We start from the raw sequence: 25,940 nt of genomic DNA, 5'->3' as shown, positions 1-25,940 counted from the left end.
TCAGGCTTATGCACGAATTTTGTGGTTGTTTGTCGTTTTTATATACGCATCTTCTATTGAGATTTTAGTTAGCCAATCAGCTTTCTAGTGTCCACTGCGCCCTTCCTATCAGCCAATCAGCTCTCTAGAGATCAGATAGTTAGAATTTGGATGTAAAGAAGAGCAGACAGTTTAACAGGTCGTCCCCCCCCTTCACTGGGGTGGGAGCTGACATGTGTGAAAATAGAGACCTAGAAGCAAACCATGCAAGCAATGGTATTCACTTTCCATTCTCCTGCAATCGAAACCTGGAAACTGAATAAAAGACTATATAAAACCAATCATCGTTCTTGGAAGTGGATGAATATTTGTCCAAACATGTTTCCAGCCTCCCAGAACAAGATGAATTCCAGGTGGACAAGATCAACGATGCATGAAGTTAAGGTATGTCCAAAATACATGTATCACACACACACACACACACACACACACACACACACACACACACACACACACACACACACACACTCACACACACACACTCACACACACACACACACACACTCACACACAAACACACTCACACACAAACACACTCACACACACACACTCACACACACATACACACACTCACACACACACTCACACACACACACACTCACACACACACACACACACACACACATACACACACACACACACACCTGCATATGAACAATTAGATATGAATATATCATAAATAGAAAGCAACAACATAAACTAGGGTTCACATAGTGAAGAATCACCAACAATAGACATTTAGTGACATTTCTTATACACATCAGGATGAACCCTTCGTTCCAAGTACGCATATCAACATTTAGATGATTATACAACATAAGGATGATAATTCACTATTTTAAGCACAAAATATAAAATGTATATTATGCAAGTAAAAGAAAACTGGTAACAAATTCACGTAACCTCAGTTCAAAATATAAAATGTCATCCTATTCAAATCATTAAAAATTATATTAAAAAATTATATTAAAAAATTATATCAATAAGTGTTATTTATTTATTCAGATATAAAAAGTCAGCTGTTTCCCGATTCAGATTATTGATTTTTTTTTTAAATCGATTTCCTTACGATTTAAAATATTTTTCTTTTTTTTATTTCTGTTGAGTTGATGATAAAGAAATCATGAATTAAAAAAAAATGAAAACGTTTTCCCCCAACTTTACGCATCAGTGTTTCTAGTCGTTTTATTTTTTATTTTTTAAATTCTTTCAACAATTCACAATTGGAAAATATTCTTTTGAATCTTCCCACTGTCGAAGAGATTCAGTCATAGTCCGGAACTTGAAATTAGGAAATTCAGTTCTGAAAGTAAAAAAAAAAAATGATATCTTGACAACAGAAGAAATATTCGGAAATAGAAACAAGCTTTACTTTTGACGAATCCAAGCTGCGAGATCAAAACTAAACTAATAAGATGCCTCAATTTGATAATTTTGTAATGTGAACAGATATTTCGCTGCTCAACTCCTCGTTAGATATGGTCCTAAATAGTAGCCCCTATGCCTTGGTTGGGGTGTAAAAAAGTAAATAAATAAGGATTATTTGAATTTGCTTTCTTTTTTCTTTTCCCCCATTGTTTTTTCTCCTATTAGTCATAATAATAACATTCAGGCTTTGATGATGAAGAAGAAGAGGAGGAGGTCTCACTAGGAATCCTCCCAGAAGTCATCATCAAAGATTACTCACTGATAATAACCGATGGTGTTTACTGAGTGACAATAATCGTCACCTCTTTTGATAATATTTGAAAATGACTGTGTTATCACAACAGACGCTCATCATTGATTAATCGATGGCCACAACCAATAGTCTTCACTGGGATATGGGTGGCAATAAGCTTCTTCAGTGTTCTAATACTCTTGTACCATAATGTGTGACAATGTCGCGTAGACAGCAGTAGCTGCAGTGAAATAGAGAGAGAGGAGTAGTAGGAAGTAGTAGGAGGTAGCAGGACTGGTGACGTCATGCGGAAATAGCAGCAGCAGCAGCAGCAGAAAGGCAGAGAGAGTGGAATGGTGGAGACGTGATGGCATGAGCAGCAGACAGAAAGAGAGCAGACGACAGAAAATTTCCGCTAGCTGGTGACAGCTCTGTGAAAATGTGTTATGTAAAATGGAAAACCCGGACAGGAAATAAAAGTGTCTCACAAAAAAAGTGAGTTCAAAGTATTTCTTTTATTTGTTTGGTTACTTTCATGGGGTCGACAGAGGAGAGGGAGAAGGAAATGAGAACGCCTTCTATAACATAACACTATCTACACTCTTCCAGTGGAGTCTTGATTAGTGCTCTCACTCCTGTTACTACTACTACTACTATTGTTATTGTTGTTGTTGTTGTTGGTGGTGGTGGTGGTGCTGATGATGAAAAAAGAAAAATATTTGTAAGGAAGCGGACAGTTCATAAGATCAACAAAAGAAGAACTCAGACCATGCACAATGCACCTAAATGATGATACCGATCATGTGAGAAAAGGGAGAGAACTGAATGTGGCCATAAGTGGATGATACTAAGATTAAGCTTCTTTCCTTTAACAACTACAAAAAAAAAAAAAAAACAACTTCTCAATCACCGACTGCCATGACAAATAAAATCCTTCCACGAGAGCCCATCTTTCAAACTCCTCAACTTAACATTCATAGATAACATGAATTGAAACAAATACATTGAAGACACTGCCAAGGCAGCTGCAAAGAACGTGGACTTCCTCTACCGTGCGAAAAAATTAATCACATAGAGAACATCCTATATCTTCACAAGACCACAACTGCCCATGCATGGGATATTGTTGCCACATCTGGGCTGGTGCATCTACCATTACTTTCTAACTCTTAGACGGTCCATAAAAGAGTCACAAATCTAATAGGTTCTACACTGTCATCCAAGCTACAACCTCTGTCTCATCGCCACAATGTTGTATACCTGTCTGCACCTGTTTTACAAGTACTTTAATGGATTGTACTTTGATGAACTCATAGCACTTGTGTCTCCTCAATGTACATACTCCTGACTAACCCAATAAGCAGCAAAATCTTTATTTCATTCATTTACTTCTTCTCTAATAGTTTCATTCTCTAGGACTGCTACACTTTAGAATTCCCTCCCTGTTTCCTACTTCCCTGACTGTACTAACCTGCTGAAAATTAAATGTAATGTGAACAAACATCTCGATGCTCAATTCCCCTTGGACCACTGCTAGATACGATCTCAAACAATAGCCCTTTATGTTTCAAGAGGCAATATTCCTTGTTTGGAGTGAAAATGAGTTTTTAAAAAGAAAAGTACAGACAACATACTTTATGCGATTAAAGAACTTGAAAATACATAACCCGAACCAAATTACCACTGCCAAAATATATAAAACCAAAATCACCAAAACTGGAAGCAAAAAGTTGAGAACACTTCAAGACCATACAAGGAATAGTGCACAAAAAACACAATGGACAGAACTAAAAAAGGACACCTCAATAAAGAAACCAAATCTTAACTGACACATGTGCAAAACAACGAACTACATAAAATCCCAGGAAAACAGTAAATGTAGACTCTGTGAACAACATGACAAAGCAGTAAACCACATTATAAATGAATGCAGCAAAAGAAATACAAAAGCAAACATGACTGGGTTGGTCCACTGGGAAATATGCAAATTAATGCATTTTGAACATCCAGTCAAATGGTACAAGAAAGAATGGAACCATTATCAGAAAATGGAAAACATAAAATCCTTTTAGACGTAAAAGTAAAAATAGCAAACTCATTCAAGCAAAAAGAACGGACATGATGATAAGTTTTGCATCCCAGAAGAACACAGGATAAAGATAAACCGAGAAAGTCATAACACTCTTGCCTCTGTGACATGCATACACAAACTAACTCAACCCGTAGCAAAATTCCACCCCTTCACTGTTAAGGTCCCTAGATGCTGGAAAGATACTTTAATAATTAGATTGCTGGGATTTGGAATTCCCTCCCTGTTTCCTGCTTCCCATATGTTCCAAGTGGTAATACACCTTGTTTGGGGTGAAAATGAGTAAAAAAGAAAAAAACAGAAGGAAGGCAGCATTCTCTGTCAGTGCTTCTGGATGATATGTTCTATATCTGCACTTAAAATTGCTCAACTTCAAAAGTTTGTCATTTTTCACCACGTTGGGCTTTTAATTTTATTTTTTATTTTTTTTTTTTGTTGATCTGGAAATTCTTTGTAGTTTTTGAAAAACTAGGACTTTTTAAAGTTTGATTATAGTCATCTTTGGGCTATTTCCATGTCCCCGCCCATGTGCACCAGACATAGGTGTGTCACCAGCAGAACTTTTGTTCACTCGTCCCTTGAATAACCACTTACTAAACCCTAAAAACCTGTACCCTGGAGAAGCTGCTATGCATTAAAACACTTGTCCTGGCCTCCAAAAGACCGGGTACCAATGATCTTCATTTACTATCATATTTGGAATTAAAAGTTTCATTTATAGTAAAACAAAATTATATTTTTCCGAGATTGTACACAGGTGAAAAAAAAAAATTTGAATAACTTACCTGAACTTATGAGTAGAAAGAGCAGAAAATTTCCCTCTGGGTGTTGATAATTTTAACTCCTCAGCACTTTTGGAGAGCAATAATTTAGAATCTAACTTGAAGTAATCAGTCTGAAATTAAAAATAAGAAATAATGAATAAAATTGTTTTTTCAAATAAATAATAATAATAATAATAATAATAATAATAATAATAATAATAATAATAATAATAATAATCAGAAACTGAGGGTGGGGATTGCTAGGTTGTGGAATAAGAAAACTTCCATCGTGCCAATCATCATAGATGTGCTTGGCTCAATTCCAGATGATCTTGAGAAACAGTTGGACTCCTTGGGAATCGAGTACAACATCACCTTACTCCAGAAGTCAGTTCTTCTTGGCACAGAAAACATCCTACGTCAGGTGCTTTCCATTTAATTGACTCTTTAACTATACTCACTAGCTTTGGTGAAAAAGGTTGCTCTTGAGTGAAAAAAAAAAACAGTGTAAAACATCACAACACTGTGAAGTTAACGAATAATAATAATAAGAAGAATAAGAAGAAGAAGAAGAAGAAGAAGAAGAAGAAGAAGTAATTTACCTAAAACAGGATAAGTGAATCACGTCTGGAGTAGTGGCCATTTTTTAAATATTTGAAATTGAGTTAGTTTCTCAGATCTGGTAGAATATCCTGATTTGTGTAATTAGTTATTCTTCATGGTTGAAGTACCTGATTTTAGGCAAAATAAATTATCACGTCAGACTGAAATGATGTTTTTAATTTTTCATTATTTCAATTCTTACTTTACGTTTGCTCTGTACCTACTTTGAGCTCGCTTACAGAAGGTATTCCTGTCAAAGAAAATACACCCAACTTGGATCCACCAAATATATATTTTAAACACCCTCTCCTTGTGTAGAGGACTGTCTTAAAATGATTTCACCCGTTGCTTAATTAGTGTTAATGTTTGTTGTTTACAAGCAGATTGAGCACTGTAAAAGTGGTGAGCAAATGTTTATATAAATGGGCATTTGATGAAGCCATTTACAGGCACTGGCCCCATGGGCTGGAGGTTAGAATTGCCAATTATCAATTAGACGGTTGTAGGTTCAATCCTTAACTAAGGATGGATGCTAGTCTAGCCACACTGATGAGCTGTGATATAGTGAAACAGTACTGTATGTGGATGATCATATTTTAAGCCTCCACTCCTCCTTGAGTAGAGCACTGTCATAAAATTATTTAACTCGTTGAACGTTAATGCGAATGTTTTTCTTCCATTGTTAACGCTGACTTAACAAAAATTTATTCAGAACCTTTTTCCAAAGAACATTTTTACTTACAATTTTCAAACCCCATTTGTACTTGCTCATGGCTTCCGGTCCAACGATGTGATAGATTCCAGAACATTCTTTCTTGATGAGTAACATCACTGCCTCACAAAGATCAATGTTATAGGTTGGACATGATACCTACAAAAACAAAAAAACAGGATTCGAACCAATTTTAAATGTCTAGTTTCAAGGACTTTCCAATGTTTTTCAAGGCCTTTCTCGGACAAAATTCAAGTTTTCAAAACAAAATTTGATATATAAATAATAATAATAATGGACATAATAACTGACAGCAAAAAAGTTTTAAAGATCACACAATTATTTAGATAAAGTTATCTAACGCACAACAAAACTAGTCAACTATTTACAGTTAAACTTTATCATTCAGTGATTTTGAATCTTTTTCAGTTCTTGTTTAGTTTGAAGCATTTCTTTGAGCTTAGCCAGTTCAGTTTTTGTTTAAGAGGCTGACTTCCTGAAAGCATTTTATTTTTAATACACCGACACAAATTTTACTGGACATAAAGAATATGATTTTCGAGGCCTTTTCAAGATGTTTTCCATATTTTCAAGGATTTTTCAAGGTCATAATAGAAATAATAGATTTTCAAGGAAAATTTCAAAATTCAAAGCCTTTTCAAGGCATTTTCCATATTTTCAAAGATTTTTTCAAGGTAATAATAGAAATAAGGCCTTCTCAAGACATTTTCCATATTTTCATATATTTTTCAAGGTCATAATAGAAATAATAGATTTTCAAGGAAAATTTCTAAATTCAAGAACTTTTCAAGCTTGTGTGAACCCTGAGAAATATATGAAAAATAAATAAATAATATAAAAAGGCATTTACATCTCTTACATTGTTGCATATTTTGTAAATTTGCGATAAAAATTTCTAATTATTAAACTTTTCCGTGATTATGCCAAGTATACACTCGATACGCATTCTAAATATTTTTTTAAAATCCGGAATATTTACTAACCTGAGATTCTTCATTCACCAATCCTTTCCCAGTCTCAAGTACAAGCGTCATTCCAAAAGTAAGGCCTCCTATTTTTCTACTCAAAAACCAAAAGTTGAAGAGCTACAAAGATGGGAGTGATACCATTAAAACAAGTAACCTTTGTTCTCCAGAATTTATTTTACTACATAGTCACCAGCATTCTCAATGCATTTTTGCCAGAATAAACGATGCCTTAGCCATAAAAATCCAGAGCACGCTTTGTTACTAACATCTGTAACTACTCTGAAATTGACAAACCCATCTCCTAACTGTGCTGACATCAACTGCATCGGCTTTATAAATGTTCCACAGGGCCAGTGAATACTGATCGATTCAATTTTTTCTGCATGGAGAAATTCAATGACACTTCTCTGCTTCTGACATAGGCCATGACAGGGGTTCCTTTCTAGGAGTCTCACACCATCAATGTCTGCAACAGAGAGATGAAATTTTCAAGTTATGAATGCATAAGTCCAGTCATCATGACAATTCAATTTGCAATCCTTTCTGATTCATTCTGGTGGAATAAAAAATAGGAAGTATTACTTTTGGAACGTCCTTTGTATATTGGGGCGTTTTTCCATGATAAATTCTGAATTTGACTTTTGTTTTTTGTTTTTTTAAGGGGTACCACATTTTTTCACTTGTGGAAGAGGATATCATTAGCAGAATTTTAATTAAAGATTTTATAATCTTCTGCCATGACTTATAAGTTCCTTTGGTCGTAAAACTTCTACTTTTTTTCCTTTTACTGAGAACATGCTTGTCATTCCATTTTTTCACAGTCTGTGTCATTTTTTTTTTCTGCTAACTTATTTGATTGATAGGAATATAGAAATGCCTTATTGTTATATATTCGGCACCTACAATGGTAGATATGTTATTTTGTAGTGCTACTAGGGCAACAACAACGGTTGTAATGGCTCTGAACCCTGAGAAAGCTATCGGGGCAAGGTTATTAGAATGTAGAGCTTAGGACAACTGTGCAACTTTCCAAGTGGAGAAATGTTCTAGAAATAAAAGTTGCTGAAAATACATGCAAGACTTCTGGTCGTTTCCTTGGAATGAATCTTCATTTGCAGTTGTCAAGATCGGTCAAAACAAAACCCAAAGATGGACAGGATGTGTTTCCCACTGACCAGATGTAAAACCCCACAGAACTGTGTTCCATCCCTTTGTATTGTCCATGTTTGTTATATATCCTGTTAAAAACATCTTATACATGCATCAACTTCTTTTTTTTTCTTTTTTTTTTTTACATAGGCATAACCACTTATCAAGGCTCAGAGACCACTCAAGGATAAGGGTTAAGAGTGTACAGTAGTCAATTGGACAATATAGTAATTGTCAGTAATGGAAATTCGGTAAATTTGTAAACTTAAGTGGAACGGCTCATCAAGAACTTGTTTACGTTGGACTTGAAGACAATCAGATTATAGTCAGCTGGAAAGCAGGAAAATGGAAGACAGTTCCACAGGCGTGCAGTTCTAAGAAAGAAGCTTTGTTCATGGAATCTACGTTTAGGTTTAGGCTCAGATAAGGAGTGGGAGGAATTATTGATAGTGTTTTCAGCTTGACAAGTGTTTCTTGTGAAAGTTTGGCAAGCGGGGGGGGGGACCATAGATTGAATCTCAGTTGAGCACTTGCCATGAAAATAACGATAACGCAGAGACAAACTCGCAACATCTCTTCTGTGAGATAGTGATTGCAGGAAAGAGAAAAGGACATCGCCTACGAGGCTATGAAGTCTATTTTGAACTCTATCAAGGCAGGACAAGTCCTTTCTAGCAGCTCCTGCCCAGATGTGGCAACAGTATTCCATCCTTGGACGTACCTGGCTCTTATATAGATAGAGAATAGCATCAGCAGTGAGATATCTACTGGAACGATAGAAAGATCCCACCATTTTTCCAGCGGCCTTGGCAACAGATTTGATATACGTGTTCCATTTAAGATCAGGAGTAATGGTCAAGCCCAGAAGCTTGTCAAAACTTGAGGCCTCCTGAAGACGAGAGCCATTCATTTCAATTGATGACAAATGTGGATTAGAATGTTGATGATGTAAAGAGAGAAGCTTGGTTTTAGATGCATTAAAAGTAACAAGCCACTCCTTTCCCCATTGTACCACATGCTTAAGATCAGAGGAGAGAGAATCGGAAAGAACTTGGTCGTTCACGGTCTTAGATGTGCTACCATAGATGGTAGTGTCATCAGCATAAATCTCTACAAATGATGTAAGGATGTGATTTGGAAGATCATTAATGTAGATCAAGAAAAGAGTTGGGCACAGGATGGACCCCTGAGGGACTCCAGCATTAATACTGAGAGTTTCTGATTTCTGCCTATCAACCAGTACTCTTATGAACTTATAAGAGAAAAATGATTTAATAATTGAGAAAACATTTTCAACTATACCATAGCTGGAGATCTTGTGAAGTAAACCTTTGTGCTATACCTTATCAAAGGCCTTTGATATGTTAAGAGCAATTGCCCTAGAAAAGTTGCCTCTATCGAGAGATTCGCTAATTGTATGAGATATAACTGTAAGCACATCTGCTGTAGATCTAGCAGAACGGAAACCATATTCCATATCACTAAAAAGGTTATTTTTACTTCTTTATTTAACACAGATTCCAGCAACTTACTCATGACACACAGGAGACTTATTGGCCTGTACTGAAAGAGAGATGAGCGATCACCTGAATTCTTAAATACAGGGCATATTGATGAGATTTTCCAGGGTGATGGGAAGCAATTCTCCTGAAGACAACGTTTAAACAGTTTTGTAAGTATGGGTGCTAGTTCTGGTTGAAGTTTTTGAGTACTATAATTTGAATACCGTCAGGGCCAATTGCTTTACTGGAATCAATGTTTTTGATTAGCTTAGCAACATCACATATAGATATTTGTATATCACATAGTGTATTTTCTGATATAGGAGGAAATATTGGAGGTTGGCGGCCTTGGTCGCAAAAGGTAGAATTAGCTACAAAGTTCTTGGCAAAGTGTTTGGCTTTGTCTGATGCTGATAAGATTACCTCAGGTCCATTGATGATAGTTGAGATAGAGCACACGCTTCTGTTGAGGATTCTGTTTGCTATTTGCGTTCTTTATTACTTTCTTACAATGGTTGCTGGCAGTCCTGAAAGCGGCTTTAGTCTCAGTACATCTATTACGTTTGAAGCAATGGAAAAAAATGATTTCTGTGCGCAATGGCAGCAGCACATTCTGGAGAGAACCATCGCTGGCTGTTAGGTTTTTGCTGGAACTTTTTCGAGGGTATGAAACGGTCTATACCTACAATTAACCATTTCGTCAGGTCTGATACTATAGAGGACACATCCTTTTTAAACATGGTACGCAGATGTAGATCTGATATAAATGTATGGAAGCTATCCCAGTCAGCCATAGAGTATCGATATACTGTACGATGGAGAGGTACGTCTGAGGATTTATGAATGACAAAAAAAAAAAAGCAATAAAATTTAACTTACTTCATCTGAAAGGAGTTTCATCTCTTGACCTGTTGAAAGATTCCTTACAACTTGATTAACAAAGTTTTTCCTGATTTCTTCCGGTCCGTAGACTCTCTTTAATAAAAAAGAAAAAATATATTGAATAAATGTAATAAATATAGCATTTTTAGATGTACCTCAGTATTGGATGCATTGTATTTCAGAGTAAGGAATGCCTCTTTTTATGCTAACTGGTTGGCTCTGTAGTTGATTTTAAATTTGGCTGCTAAATTCATTGCTTCATTATTGATATTAATTTTATGTTTGATCTGTTGCTGACTGATATTTGTTAGTGATATTGCCTATTGTTATTGTTTGTAATCACCATTTTGAAGCTCCATAGATTCCAATACAACTTACAAAATTAAATAGAGATTCATTGAAAACAAAACGCCTACAATTTTGCTTCCCCAAGTTACCCACTATACACCACAACTGGATTAACAAAGTTTTCTCTCATTTCTTACAGTCTGTTGTTTTAAATATATTGAGAATTGGTTGAGAATTGTTCTCTCTCTCTCTCTCACACACATTCTTACTTTTATAGATATAATAGATAGATTATGCTAGATATATTTCTATATGTCTGAATACCCTATATACAAATTTTCAAATCTGTAGATAAAAAATTTGTTGAATATATAGGTTGAGAATTGTTCTTTCTCTCTCTCTCTCTCTCTCTCTCTCTCTCACACACACACACACACACACACACACATTCTCACTTTTATAGATATAATAGAAAGATTATGCTAGATATATTTCTATATGTCTAAATACCCTATATACAAAATTTCAAATCTGTAGATAAAAAATTTGTTGAGTATATAGGTTGAGAATTGTTCTCTCTCTCTCACACACACACATTCTCACTTTTATAGATATAATAGATTATGCTAGATATATTTCCATATGTCTACAGAAATAGATTATTCAGAAAAAAAAAATGCACCACAGAAAAAGTTAGAATTCTACAAGTTCTGTAAACTCTGAAGAATAAAATAATGGATACACATCTAAAATCCTCAACCTTTTCCACTCAGACTAGCAGAACTTATACACACCCCACAAAAGATTCCTACACACTTTAAACAGAAAAAAAAAACGAGTTTTCCAATGTGCACCACAGAAAAACAAGTTATTAAATAAATTAATCCATAAACTCTGACGCTTTCAAAATGAAAATTTCATGGCCTAATAACTAGGGCTAAAACAACAGCATATTCTTTCCATTTTTTACTCTCGAGTAAATATATGACACAGACACAATTAATACAACTGAGAACCACATCACTCTACATGAAAACATATAATATACCAATGGATATATACGTGAGAATCAAAACAAGGAAAAGAATATGCTGTTGTCATAGCCCTACTAATAACGCTGAAAATCCTCAACATTTCCCATTCAGCTAACTACAAATGATACAATAGAAATAATATAACACAAATGATACAACACAGATAATAGAACATGAACAATACAATGCAACACACATAATACAATACAAACGATACAATACAAATAATACAATACATATAATAAAATATTATAGAATTCTGTAGAATACTGCATTCTCTATTTGTATCATATAAAATTACACAAAACAAAACACTATCACTACACACCCATTACTACACAACCTAATAGTTATCTTCATAGACAAAATAAAAACAAACTTATTCAGCAAAATAATAGATTTCATATTGAAATAAAAGAAATGGAATCCCATAACTGGTAAAAATACATACTGAAGTTCGGATGATGAGTGATGTTGGCACCTCACGTAAAAGAGCTTTCTCGGCATTAAGTTTGCTTTCTCCATAGAGATTCGGAGGATTTTTTGGTGCTTCTTCTGTGAGTCCAATGTCTTTGTCTGCAATTTAATAACAAAAATATATGTTGAGTTTTTAAATATGCCAAATGTGGTTTTACACTCCTCGTCCTCCTTAAACTGCTAACTCCTTATCAAGTTTGTCTGTCCGAATAGAGGTCATTACTAAATGCCCTTGTAACATCCAATAATAGTCACAGCGCACATTAAGCTTGATCTTTTGTCTAATCCAACCATCGCAGTAAGACAATTAAATAGGAGGCATTTATTCTGGGCTTTGTTTTGAATTGTTTCCTATATAATTATGTTGTCAGAGGCTTAAAGTTAGACCCAAATAGCAACGTACCTGACATATAGATATTTAACTATGATTTGATATTTATCTTCCATTTCCCCATGTTGTTTGCTAGAAAATAATGTGTTTTTCCTTAGTTTTCTTTGAAAAAGATTGTTCCAGCTAGTAATATTGCTAAAATGAAGACAATTTTAAATAATGTCCTAAAAATCTGCATTATTTACTTTTCTTAAGAATAGCTCAACTAATGTAAGGGACATAATTCTTAATTTTCACCTGAATGTTAAAAAGGGAGTTAACTCCCTTAGAAGATAATTTTTTTTTCATTTCTGTATTAGTATCATTATGTGACCACTTTGCGTGTTTCTGTAGATATGTATGTTTGTCATGACTTGCATATTTTTCAAATTAGTATTATTAATGTAATATTTATTTAAATAAACAATAAAATCTAACATTTTGATTATTTCTGCATATAACTATAAAAATTGGATTTTTTACTTATTTATTTATTCACGAACTGTTATTTTCAAATTTCTTAGTTATTGTTTCACAACGTTTCAGCCAACTATTCCTCTGGCCTTCATCAGATGGTTAATCGCAACGAGATAGAAGTGCTGAATCTCTTAACTACTGTCTTCCATAGTTGTTGTCATCGCACCACGTTTTGGCCAATTAATCCTCGGGCTGGCTTTGGATAGGATTGAAACTGCTACCATCAGACAATATTCACCTGGGACTGTAAAGATTCAACAACTCTACCCACTGCGCCATGGGCCCCGAAGGGTGATCAAGGTTGGATTTTTGGGTTTTATAAATCTAAGTTTTTTTTTTTTTATCTGATCTTCCATTGCCGGGTCCGTATTACATGATAAGGGCTGTCCCCTTTTCATGTAAGTATAAAAATAGAGAGTTTAGTTAAAATGAAAATGAAATAGCAATAGACGAAATTCGAACCTCGTAATTTAGGTTTAGAAATAGATTACGTGTGAGAATTTAAAAATGTAAAACAAACAATTGTTTAGAATATAGATAAAATATTTCAAGAAAAGAATGTGAACTGTCAAGTTTGTTATGAGATTTTAAATTGAAAGAATGCAGCTTATAAGATAATGTTTTTAACATATTGGAAAAATAGGTTACTGAGTATAGGTTAAAATTCCTTTTGTAGAAATAGGAAAAGTTTTGGACACGCATGTCCAGAACACGTGAAAGAAGGCACATGTTTTAACATGTGTATGACGTCACGGAAAATAGAAAGTTCTAGGGATAGAGAAAAACTTGAGAGTAAAGGAAGTCAGTCAGTGAGAAACTGAGAGAGGGCCTGGGAAGCGTCTAGGAAGCAAGACGATCACTTGGAAACTAAAATGTAAGCTTTGAATTCTTGTTGATGGAAATCACGGCCGGTCGTGTGAAGAATAAACTCAACTGTATTTTTGTAGAACGTCGTCTTGTGTTTGTGATTCCTACAAAAAGGTAAATTGTATTGTTATTATATGTCTGTGTTATAAAATGTCGTGACATCAATATTTCATGTCTACACAATGTCTGAACAGTGAACACTATCTCCTCACTCCAAGAGCTTCACATAGCAACACATCTATTAATCTAAGGAATGAACATTTAAAATATAAGAATCATAACATGAACAATCTCTCTAAGTCTCTTACAACAACATCTCTTTCTAGAACTCTCTATCACTCTTAGAAACACATCTCTCTCTCTGAGTCCTTCAACATTCCTCTTAAACCCTCTCACCAAGATACAACAAGCTATATAATAAGACTCTTACATTAGTCATAACATGAATAACTATATAACATCTGTACCAAATTGTCCATTATTAAATTATTGGAATTCTTTGAGATGAATGATTTGTATATTCTATTTATTTATAGGAGGACTGTTATCCTCATCTTTATAGTTGTTGTTTCACGACGCTTCTCCTATCCTATCACGGTTTACAACCTGACGAAAGCCAGAGGGATAGTTGGCCGAAACGTCATGAAACAACAATTATAAAGATGAGCAAAACAGTCTGCAAATAATTGATAAATTAATAATTAAATAAACAAATAAATAAATAAATAAACAAATAAATAAATAAATATACAAACAAATAAATAAATAAACAAACAAAGAAATAAATAAACAAATAAATAAACAAATACATAAATAAATATACATACAAGTAAATAAATAAACAAATAAATAAATAAACAAACAAATAAATAAATAAAATAAATAAATAAATATACAAATAAATAAATAGATAAACAAATAAATAAATATAAAAATAAATGAATAAATAAAAAAAAAAATAAATAAATAAACAAACAAATAAATAAACAAACAAATAAATATATTAATAAATAAATAAATATACAAATAAATAAATAAAAATACAAACAAATAAATAAATACAAACAAATAAATAAATAAACAAATAAATAAATAAACAAATAAATAAATAAAAGTAAAACAAACAAATAAAAAATAAATAAATAAATAAACAAAATAATAAATAAACAAATAAATAAACAAATAAATAAATATACAAATAAATAAACAAACAAACAAATAAATATACAAATAAATAAATAAATATACGAATAAATAAATATACAAACAAATAAATAAATATACAAACAAATAAATAAATATACAAATAAATAAATATACAAATAAATAAATAAATATACAAACAAATAAATTAATATACAAATAAATAAATATACAAATAAATAAATAAATATACAAATAAATAAATATACAAATAAATAAATAAATATACAAATAAATACATAAATAAATATACAAATAAATAAATAAATATACAAATAAATACATAAATAAATATACAAATAAATAAATAAATATACGAATAAATAAATATACAAACAAATAAATAAATATACAAACAAATAAATAAATATACAAATAAATAAATATACAAATAAATAAATAAATATACAAACAAATAAATTAATATACAAATAAATAAATATACAAATAAATAAATAAATATACAAATAAATAAATATACAAATAAATAAATAAATATACAAATAAATACATAAATAAATATACAAATAAATAAATAAATATACAAATAAATAAACAAATAAATAAATGAATAAAATAGATATAAATAAATAAATTTACAAGTAAATAAATATACAAATAAATAAATATACAAATAAATAAATAAGTATACAAATAAATAAATATACAAATAAATAAATAAATATACAAATAAATAAATAAATATACAAATAAATAAATAAATATACAAACAAATAAATAAGTATACAAATAAATAAATAAATATACAAATAAATAAATAAATATACAAACAAATAAATAAGTATACAAATAAATAAATATACAAACAAATAAATAAATATACAAATAAATAAATAAATATACAAATAAATAAATAAATATACAAATAAATAAATAAATATACAAATAAATAAATAAGTATACAAATAAATAAATATACAAATAAATAAATAAATATACAGATAAATAAATAAATATACAAACAAATAAATAAATATACAAATAAATTGATAAATATACAAATAATAATTAATAAATATACAAATAAATAAATAAATATACAAATAAATAAATATAAAAATAAATTAATAAATAAATATACAAATAAATAAATATACAAACAAATTAATAAATATACAAATAAATAAATTAATAAATATACAAATAAATAAATATATAAATAAATAAATATACAACTAAATAAATAAATATACAAATAAATATATAAATAAATAAATAAATATACAAATAAATAAATAAATATACGAATAAATAAATATACAAAAAAATAAATATACAAATAAATAAATATACGAATTAGTCATCTCAAAGAATTCCAATAATCAAACGGATTTTTTACATTAAACACTTCTCACATCTGAGGCTATTCTCTATTTCTACAAATCTATCAAACAATGGATTAATGTTTGCATACATACCGTTTATGTTGATACCTTCTTGGAAATTCTCTGGAATTGGAGAATTAAACACATAATCAGTAGAGAAAGCAACCACTTTTATCTTGCGTTCGCTTCCAAGTTTTGCAATGTGCAATACAGCTTCACAATTGACTTTGTTTGCCTGAGTTAACAAAAAGAAAACAAAGAGACTCAAGGACTGGAAGAGTGAAATAGTAGGATAAACAAGACTTTCAAGTTTTGGAAGAGCAACTAGTCACAAAGATTGAAATAGTAAAACGAAGTGAGGAAGAGGGAGCTAAGGACTGGAACAGTGAGAATGTGTTAAAGAAGAAAAATATTTTAAAAAATAAATAAAAATTTATAAATAATAATCATGGTTAGAAGTGGTGATGATGGTGCAGCAATTACCAACATTATCAACATGAAATAGTAGAATAAACTAGACTTTCAAGTCTTGTAGAGCAACTAGCCTAGAAGAATTATTCCGATTTAATACCAGTACACATAGTGCCCCTGAACAATCATTAGATAACTGGTGGTAAGAGTGGGTTGTGCTTAAGCTTGTAATTTATTGATCTGTCATGCTTAAATTTGAAATAGTATTTTATGCTTAAGTTTGAAATAGTATATATTTGGCCAATCATGCTTAAGTTTGTAATAATATTTTTGGCTTCTGGCATAATTAAATTTGAAATAGTATTATTTTGATCAGTCGTGCTTAAGTTTGAAATAGTATTTTTTGGCTTGTCATACTTAAATTTGAAATAATATTTTTTTGGTCAGTCATGCTTAACATTGAAATAGTATTATTTAACATTTTGGGGGTTTATTAATTTATTTTTATTTCGGACTATTATTCTCATCTTTATTAGTTGTTGTTTTTCATCTTTTATTGGTTTTGTTTATTCACAACGTTTCGGCCAACTATTCCTCTGGCCTTCGTCAGGTGGTAACCGTGACGGATAGGAACTTCGAATCTCCTAACTGCATTCTCTGCCATCCGTAGTTGTTGTCGTCTCACCACATTTTCTGGCCAAGTAAACCTCTGGCACGCTTTGGGTGGGATTGAAACCGCTATCTTCAGACAATGTAGAGATTCAACGTCTCTATCAACTGCGCCACGGGCCCCGATCTTATAAATCCACGTTTATTTATTATCTGATCTTCCATAGTCGGGTCCGTACCGATTGGTATATATATTATTCCTTAATTGGAATTCATTTTTGAGATGATCATTATATATATTAATTTATTTAAAAAAATTAAAAAAATTTTTTTTAAATAAATTAATATATATAATGATCATCTCAAAAATGAATTCCAATTAAGGAATAATATATATACCAATCGGTACGGATCCGACTATGGAAGATCAGATAATAAATAAACGTGGATTTATAAGATCGGGGCCCGTGGCGCAGTTGATAGAGACAAAAAACAGTGTATATATAATCAAATGTTTCTGATCAAATGCCAACAATTTGGAAAGGTTTAGTCAATTTTGATTTTATTTTTTACTAGCGAGGGGTACCCAGCGTTGCCTGGGTGTTTGTAGGTGTGTGTGAAAAAAACCCGAAGAAAAACAGGTGTCCGTGAAAAAAAAACGAAGCCTTGACGACGCGCAGTTGGAAAATAGTAAAGTGTGAAAAAAAACAGGTGCGCGTTTTTGATTGATGTGACGGCAATAGGTATTCAGCAGTTAGCATTTTCTGCGGGACAGCTAAAAAATCGGTTTGTTTGTTTTTAAAAACCCGCTCCCTGTTTATTAGGGGGAGCATCTCATCTCGAAATGAAAGCTACCGTCTGATATGATGACGAAGTCGACATTGACCAAACATTACTTAGCTCTCTAGAGACGACTGACTTTCGGCCTGTGATTAGAGTCGAGTTTCGCTTTTTGTTTATACCAAAAACCGAATGTAACGCGTGCCGATGCGGGAAATGTGGAATAATTAAAGTTTGAAAGTCAATAAAATTAAATAGACAGGCGAGCTCCATGGTTAAGTGTGAGATATTACAATTTATAGATGATATAAAAAGTTTTAAGAAGTTGTGAAGCGAGCGAGCGCTTCTCTGAAAGAAGCCTTTTGTGGATATCGAGAAGCGTACGTACATACATACATACATACATTTTTGCTTTTATATATATAGATTTTTTTTAATTATTACTTGTTTTCCACCTTTTCAGATTTTATGTTTTTAGCCATTAAAGACTCAAAGTCATAAGACATGAAATTCTTGTGGAAATGTAAACCAAAATTGCTTGCTTATTTCTTGAATCATTGGCATTTTTAGATTTAGTGAAAAAGTTTTTAAAGTTTTAATGTTTTTGTAGTTGAATGAACAAAAAGCTACATTTCTCGCAGCGACAAAAAAAGCAACAAAAAAAAAACACATGTTATCACAAAATTTTTAAGCACATTTTCAGCACTTTTAGCAATCAAGTTTTGACAGTTTCCTTGCAAACTCTCTCCCACAGAAGGACGTTGCGAGCCTATCTTTGCTTTATTGTTATTTCCATGGCAGGTGTTCGTCTGAGCCCCAATCTCTAGTCCCGCCTCACCAATCTTTTACGAAAGACACCCGTCTAGCTGAAACCACTGTCAAAAATTTTCCCCACTCTTTATCTGTGCTTAAATCAAAACATAGATTCCATGAACAAAGCTTCTTTCTTAGAACTGCGCGCCTGTGGAACTCTGTTCCGTCTGCCTGCTTCCCACCTGACTACAACCTGGATGTCTTCAAGTCCAACGTAAACAAATTCCTGATGAACCGCCCCCCCCCTTTAAGTAGACACTTTTATTAAATCCCTATACTAACGTACTGTACATGTAATAACCCTTATCGCTGAGTGGCTTCCGGGCCTTGATAAGTGGTGATCACCTTGTAAAAAAAAAAAAAAAAAAAAAAAGGATACTGCCTGCAATCTGATTTCTGAATTTTCACTTCATGCTATCCAAGTGAAATATGTTTTAGTTGTCCAACAACCAAATACTGCACGTGTCCCAGTAACCCTGCCTCGAACAAAGTCGCAATCCTGATACTAATGTCCAACATAATCTAATATATAAAAGGCTATACGTGTGTTTGTCTCCATATTTTCAAATTATCTCTCCCGAAACTAAAAGTCGCAGCATCTGGTTAAAAACTGGAACTAGCTCTCCGGATGCAGGCTTGATAAGGACACCTAGGTTTTCCCAGTTACCAGGGTTCCTCTCTTAGTGTTGCAGACAGAGTCTGGAGGAAAGGCAAGCCAATACAGTTGGAGCCAGCACAGCTGCAAGAGTTACTGGAAAGGTGTTGCAGTGTTTTGTCATCTGCCTATTGGGATTCTCACTATAAAATATGAATATCCTTTGGAACTACACATATATTAGATCATTATATGGAGACAGACAAACAGACATATATCCGTTTATATATTAGATTATATTGAAAATTAGTATCAGGATTGCTACTTTGTTCGAGGCATGGTCACTGAGAAATGTCAGTGTTTAGTCGTTGGGCAAATAAAACATATTTCACTTGGATAGCATGAAGTGAAAATTCAGAAATCAGATTACAGGCAGTATCCTATTAAAACCGGATATTTGTCGGGGTTTATTCCCTTACCCTTTGCCTTTCCCAAAGCATTTACAAGTTGGTGAAAATTTAAAAAGATTTCCAATTTTGACGAAAACAACGGACATTCCCAGATTTTCTGTACAACTCAGGAATTCCTTCGTTGTTTGCTTTGGAGATTCATTTTACTCGTTATATAGAATTCAGATTCAGTTTTTCTGTTTATGAGAGGCATGCAATGAGTAATGCCCCTTACCCACTTCTCATAGCAGTAGAGCAACGAAACTTGGCACAGTTATTAGTCTTACTCTACATAGGAACCACCCAGAGTTATGCACTTCTCCCATCGTTTGATGCAGCTCTGGAGACCGTTTTTGTAGAACACCCCAGGTTGGTTCTCCAACCACGACGTGACTTCAGAAATCAAGGCTGCATCATCTTAGAAACGCTTTCCTTTCAAAATAACTTCATGGCTGGGAAGAGATGAAAGTCAGAGAGTGCAAGGTCAGGAGAGTAGGGAGGATGGGGGAGGATTTCATAACCACACGCCCGTGCTTCTGATCTGACGACATGTGAGTTGTGGACCGGAGTGTTGTCCTGCAGGAGGAGGGTACCTTTGCTGATCTTGCCCCGCCTCTTGATTTTGATAGCTTCCCTTAATTTCCTCAAAAGTGAAGCATAATAGGCTCCTGTAATTGTGGTACGCTTTGCCAGGAAATCTGTCATCACTACTCCGTCCTGGTCCCAGAAGACTGTGAGCATGACCTTGCCAGCGGAGGGTTGCACACTTGCCTTCTTTGAAGGTGGTGAGTCCAAGTGCTTCCACTGCAATAACTGGGCTTTGGTCTCTGGATCATAGTGATGGACCCAAGTTTCATCCTGTGTAATCAATCTTTTGAAAAACTTTGATTCATCTTCTTGCCACGTCTCCAAATTCATCCTCGAGCACTCGACGCGTTCTCGCTTCTGGAATGGTGTGAGCAACTTGGGAATTCATCTGGCAGATACCTTATGCATATGCAAATGGTCATGAATGATAGTCTCCACAGACCCTGTACTAATCTTGACATCTTGGGCTATTTGGCGAATAGTAATGCGATGATCTTCCAAAATGGCAGCCTCAACTTGACGGACAGATGCCTCATTAATGGCAGAAGTGGGGCGACCAGGTCTGGGAGCTGTTTCCACAGACTTCCAGCCATGTTTGAATTCACTATGCCAGCGTTTTACAAGGTCATATGATGGGGCATTATCACCATAAGTTTCTTTCATTTCATCAAAAGTCTCCTGTGGTGTGCGTCCTTTCAAATACAAAAACTGGATCACTGCTCGGCATTCAACAGGCTCCATTTCACACCTGACTCAGTTCAAACACCTGTAAAACAGAAACCACAATTAGTTCAGAGCTGTAATTTGCCACATAACCCGTAGAGATATAAATCATTGCACATGCAAAATCTCAGGTAGATCAGACAACTATAAGTGGATCAGGGGCATTACTTATTGCACGCTCCTCGTACAAAGCCACCATTCGCCCATACATGGAATCTTGTTGGCACGTCTCAGATGGTGCATCTATCATTAGCCTCTCCTTTTTATACAGGGTTCAAAAAAGAGTTTCCAGTCTAATATGCTCTGTACTATTGGCCAAGCTTAAACTCTTCGGCCATCGCCATATTGTTGAATCCATGTGCCTGTTTCACAAGTATTTTTTTTCCCACAGAAGAGATGTTGCAAGCCTGTTTCTGCTTTGTCATTATTTTCATGGCAAGTGCTTGTCTGAGCTCCTATATATGGTCCTCCCTCGCCAAACTTTCATGAGAAACACTCATCTAGCTGAAACCACTATTAATAATTTCACCCACTCTTTATCTGTGCCTAAACCTAAATGTACATTCCATGAACAAAGCTTCTTTCTTAGAACTGCATGTCTGCGGAACTCTCTTCTGTCTGCCTGCTTTTCAGCTGACTACAATTTGGTTATTTTCAAGTCCAACATAAACAAGTTCTTGATGAGCCGTCCCCTTAAATATTCCAATTTACCAAATTTCCACTACCTAATTACTATAATATTGCCCCATTGACTACTGTCTCATTAATTCTTATCCTCGAGTGGCCTCCGGTCCTTGGTAAGTGGTGACTCTTATCTAAAAAAACAAAAACTTTAATGGAATATGCTCTGATGAACTCATAGCACTTGTGCCACGTGATTAACCCAACAAGCAGCAAAATCCCACCCCTTCACTGTTAAGGGCCCTAGATGCTGGAAAGCCTTCTACTCTTATAGTTTCTAATAATTTAGCCGAAAAAAAATGAAAGTATGTGGGTCATTCCAAAAGTAAGGCCTCCTATTTTTTAACTCAAAAACTAAAACATTGAAGAGCTATGAAAACGGGAGTGCTACCATTAAAACTACCAAGGTTTTGTGTTGCAGAATTTATTTTTCTACATAGTCACCATTATTGTGAATGCACTTTTGCAATCAATAAACGATGCCTTGGTCGTAAAAGTCTAGAGCGTACTTTATCACTCATATCTCTGTCCCCACTCTGAAATCAACAAACCCATCTCCTAACTGTGCTGACATCAACTACATTGGCTTCGTAAACGTTCAACAGGCGCCAGTGAATGCTGATCGATTCAATATTTTTTTTGTATGGAGGAATTTAATGGTGCATCTCTGCTTATGACACACGTCCATAAAAAGGGTTGCTTTCTTAGCGTCTCGCAGCGTCAATATTTGCAACAGAGAGATGAAACTTTCAGGTCATAAATACATAAGTTCAATCATCATAGTGATCAAATTTGCAACCCCCTATGGTTAATTCAGGCGAAATAAAGAAATAGGAAGCCTTACTTTTGGAATGTCCTTGTAAAAAGAGCACCGAGCAACGCTAGGTCGGGATAGTTAGTACACTATATTGTTATCTTAATGATTTTATCGAATATTTTTACTCACCTGTTCGGGTTGAGATTGAGAAAGATTTACATTTGTAAATGCGGCCGCAATAATAATAACATGAGGATCGCATGCATCAAGTAACAATTTTACTTTTAAGGGATCTCTGCGATTAAAACAAACAAAAAGTGTAAAATATTGCTGTAAATATGTAAATAATGGTTACATGCAAGAATATTTAACTGCATACAAGTTTTGAGATGAATTCAGATTCATTTGTAACCCCTCCCCCCACCCACACTTACACACCCAAAGAAGGGTCCGTCTAGTAGGTCAGCCGAAACAGGTTGATATACTGTTCTTCTCAATGCCAGGTGAGCAGGAGATAAGCACTTATAATCATTTTACCAAAAAAGAGAAAATGAACACTAACATCGGTTTGTTTTCAATAGTGATTGTATTGAGAATAATGTCGAATAGGTCAATAGCATTTGTCAAGACAGCATTGATAAAAATGAAGGAGAAAAAAAAAATTAAAAAGAAAAAACATATTACGAAACTATCAACGACGAGGTTCAGAGAATGAAGGGTTTAGTGAAGCCAAGTTTTTCTTTTTTTAATTCATGTTCTTTTTCTCTCTCTAAAGTTGGAAATATTTTCTATCGTTTCAAGAGTTTGCCACGTTTCTCATCAGAGAAAAGTTTTGTTTTCCGTTTTTCAAGAGTTTTTTTTTTCTTTTCGGTTTCATTCCCAGACAGGTCACTTATACCAAATTGAGCCTGTCTCTGGGTCACTCCATTCACTGTGGACTCAACTGAATTACATATGTTTTACTGCTACCGTTATCTCTCCCGGTCTGTCTGTCTGTCTATCCCTCTATCTCTACCTTCTTTCTCTATCTCTGTTTTTCTGTATGAGAAAACTGCTCTGCACTGTTATTTATGAAGATCTGCATGTGTTGGGCGACATGTGTTCTTCTTTCGATGGACTAATCAGCTTTGGCCATTAGTTGTTAATTCCTCTAATAAATTCCTTTTTGACATCAAATAAAACCAATTTTCAAATAAATTCTCTTTTGGCATCGAATGAAACACATTTTTCAAATAAATTCCATTTTGGCATCAAATAAAACCAATTTTCAAATAAATTCTCTTTTGATATCAAAATCAAATAAAACAAATTTTTCAAATAAATTTCCTTCCCTCACGGTAACCATATGTTCTCTTTTATTTGAAAAGAAAACAAACTTCACAAAGCAATGACTCATTCGATTTTGCGTCTTTGATCAATTTGCGAACACACATACATATTAACCCTGATATTCACTACTACATGCATTGTTAGTGCGATCAAGGCCCTTTGGTATTCTAGCAAATATCTTTACCTAGGAGCTGAATCTTTCGGAACTGTGATACTGACCGTTCAAATGCGTTTTTAAAAAAAATTTTATTCAGTGCAAAGGCACAATACCGTACCATACTAAAGTAGCATTCACTCTAAATGGGTTGAATCTGCTTCCTCTGAAGGAGAAAGTTTCATAGGAATATCAAATTCGCAAGCAATCACAAGTTGCATATATATCCCCTGTCAGGGGAGATAACGATGTTCAGTTTTTGCAGTTCTTGTAGGAAGGTGCCGACGTCCTCCTACATACAGCGCCTGATATTCCCAAATAGTCACCAATCTGGTACTGACCACCAGGCCTAACCTTACTTAACTTTGGTTATCTAATGATAACCGGTGTAGCAATGTGCTTATCTCGTATCTAGACAATAGATTTATCCAATCAAAATATTGGATATTCCACTTTTATACATTTTTGCATGTTACCCCTTCATCTTCGACAAAAATGTCACCATTTTGAATGTGTATTCTCCTGAAAACACACGACAGTCGGAAATAAATGGGAAATTAACAACGATGAATAAATGGTAGTAATAAAAACATGATTGTGTAAACATGTTTAGGTATACATTATTTGTTAGGTCTTTGCATCAAGTGGTTTCACGCCTTGTCTGGTGTGATTTCCATTAAATACATAATATCCGTAAGATATACCGATAAAAGAAACTAGATAAAAGAAGGCCTCTTCCTTCTGTTATTGTAATCCTTGCATCAAGTGGCTTCATGCCATGTCCGGTGCGATTTTCCCTTCTGTTATTGTAATCCTTTAAAAACTTGTAAAACTTTATAGGGTATCAGAATCGGGAAAAAATTTCAGCCTTAGTTTCCAATTTAAAAAAAAGATTTTTTTTAATGTTTTTAAATCTGATTTTTGCATATCTGGTATTTATTGTTTTTAAAACTAAAATCCATAGATCAGAGATTCTCAACCAGGTGTAAATTTACCCCTAGGGAGTAAAAAATTATATAGCCGGGAGCAAATAATTGAATAATTATTTCTTTTTAGATTGTGTCATGTCTAAGAAACGTAATAAAAATTAATTTCATAAGTTTCTATTTTGAAAACGTTTGATTTTTTATATATTTTGTGATATTAATGTATAAAGTCCTAAATAATAGAAAGGTTCTTTTTGACCTTTTTGTTTTTCTGTCACTTTATTGGGGGGGGGGGAGTTAAATATGTTACATAGTTGGCCTGGATAACGTCAAGTTAGTTGGACGATTATTATCATGATCATTATTGATATTTGTAAAACTAGAAACAAAAATTATGTTTAGGATAAAATTACTTATGTTAAATAGTTCCTAAAAAATGTTAACTTGGTGAATGTTAACTAACATAAACAAAATATGTGAAAGGTGAATCATCTGATTTTATATCTTTAATTGCATGGAGCTAATAGGGAGGCAAGGGTTGCGCATTCTCCAACCACACCTCTCCTGAATTGGCACTGCTTGAGTCCAGTGGTAAGAAGTCTAGGATGACTGAAAACAATAAGATAATTATAAGATAATAAGCGAGATAAGCGGAGAGCACATGCAGCACATGG

General features: G+C 33.5%; 1 protein-coding gene across 3 annotated transcripts in view; it reads right to left on the bottom strand.

Moving 5' to 3' along the window:
• Positions 1-1,018: 1,018 nt before the first annotated feature.
• The window catches only part of LOC145261247 (spore coat polysaccharide biosynthesis protein SpsK-like), an 89,741-nt gene continuing 64,819 nt past the window's right edge, over positions 1,019-25,940 (bottom strand). For all 3 annotated transcript variants that reach the window (XM_080119633.1, XM_080119632.1, XM_080119631.1), the window contains exons 6-12: positions 23,047-23,152; positions 16,545-16,686; positions 12,163-12,287; positions 10,387-10,482; positions 5,898-6,026; positions 4,574-4,683; positions 1,019-1,342 (exon numbers count right to left, since the gene is read on the bottom strand). In XM_080119633.1, coding sequence (XP_079975759.1) covers positions 1,249-1,342; positions 4,574-4,683; positions 5,898-6,026; positions 10,387-10,482; positions 12,163-12,287; positions 16,545-16,686; positions 23,047-23,152 — 802 coding nt within the window. In that variant the 3' untranslated portion in view covers positions 1,019-1,248. The remainder of the gene's footprint in view (positions 1,343-4,573; positions 4,684-5,897; positions 6,027-10,386; positions 10,483-12,162; positions 12,288-16,544; positions 16,687-23,046; positions 23,153-25,940) is intronic.

Source organism: Euprymna scolopes, chromosome 37, assembly GCF_053919585.1.
Source record: "Euprymna scolopes isolate OS-2025 chromosome 37, ASM5391958v1, whole genome shotgun sequence".
Taxonomy (NCBI): Eukaryota; Metazoa; Mollusca; class Cephalopoda; order Sepiida; family Sepiolidae; genus Euprymna; species Euprymna scolopes.
Note: the sequence above shows the minus strand (reverse complement) of the source record. Positions and strands in the feature narration are given on the sequence as shown.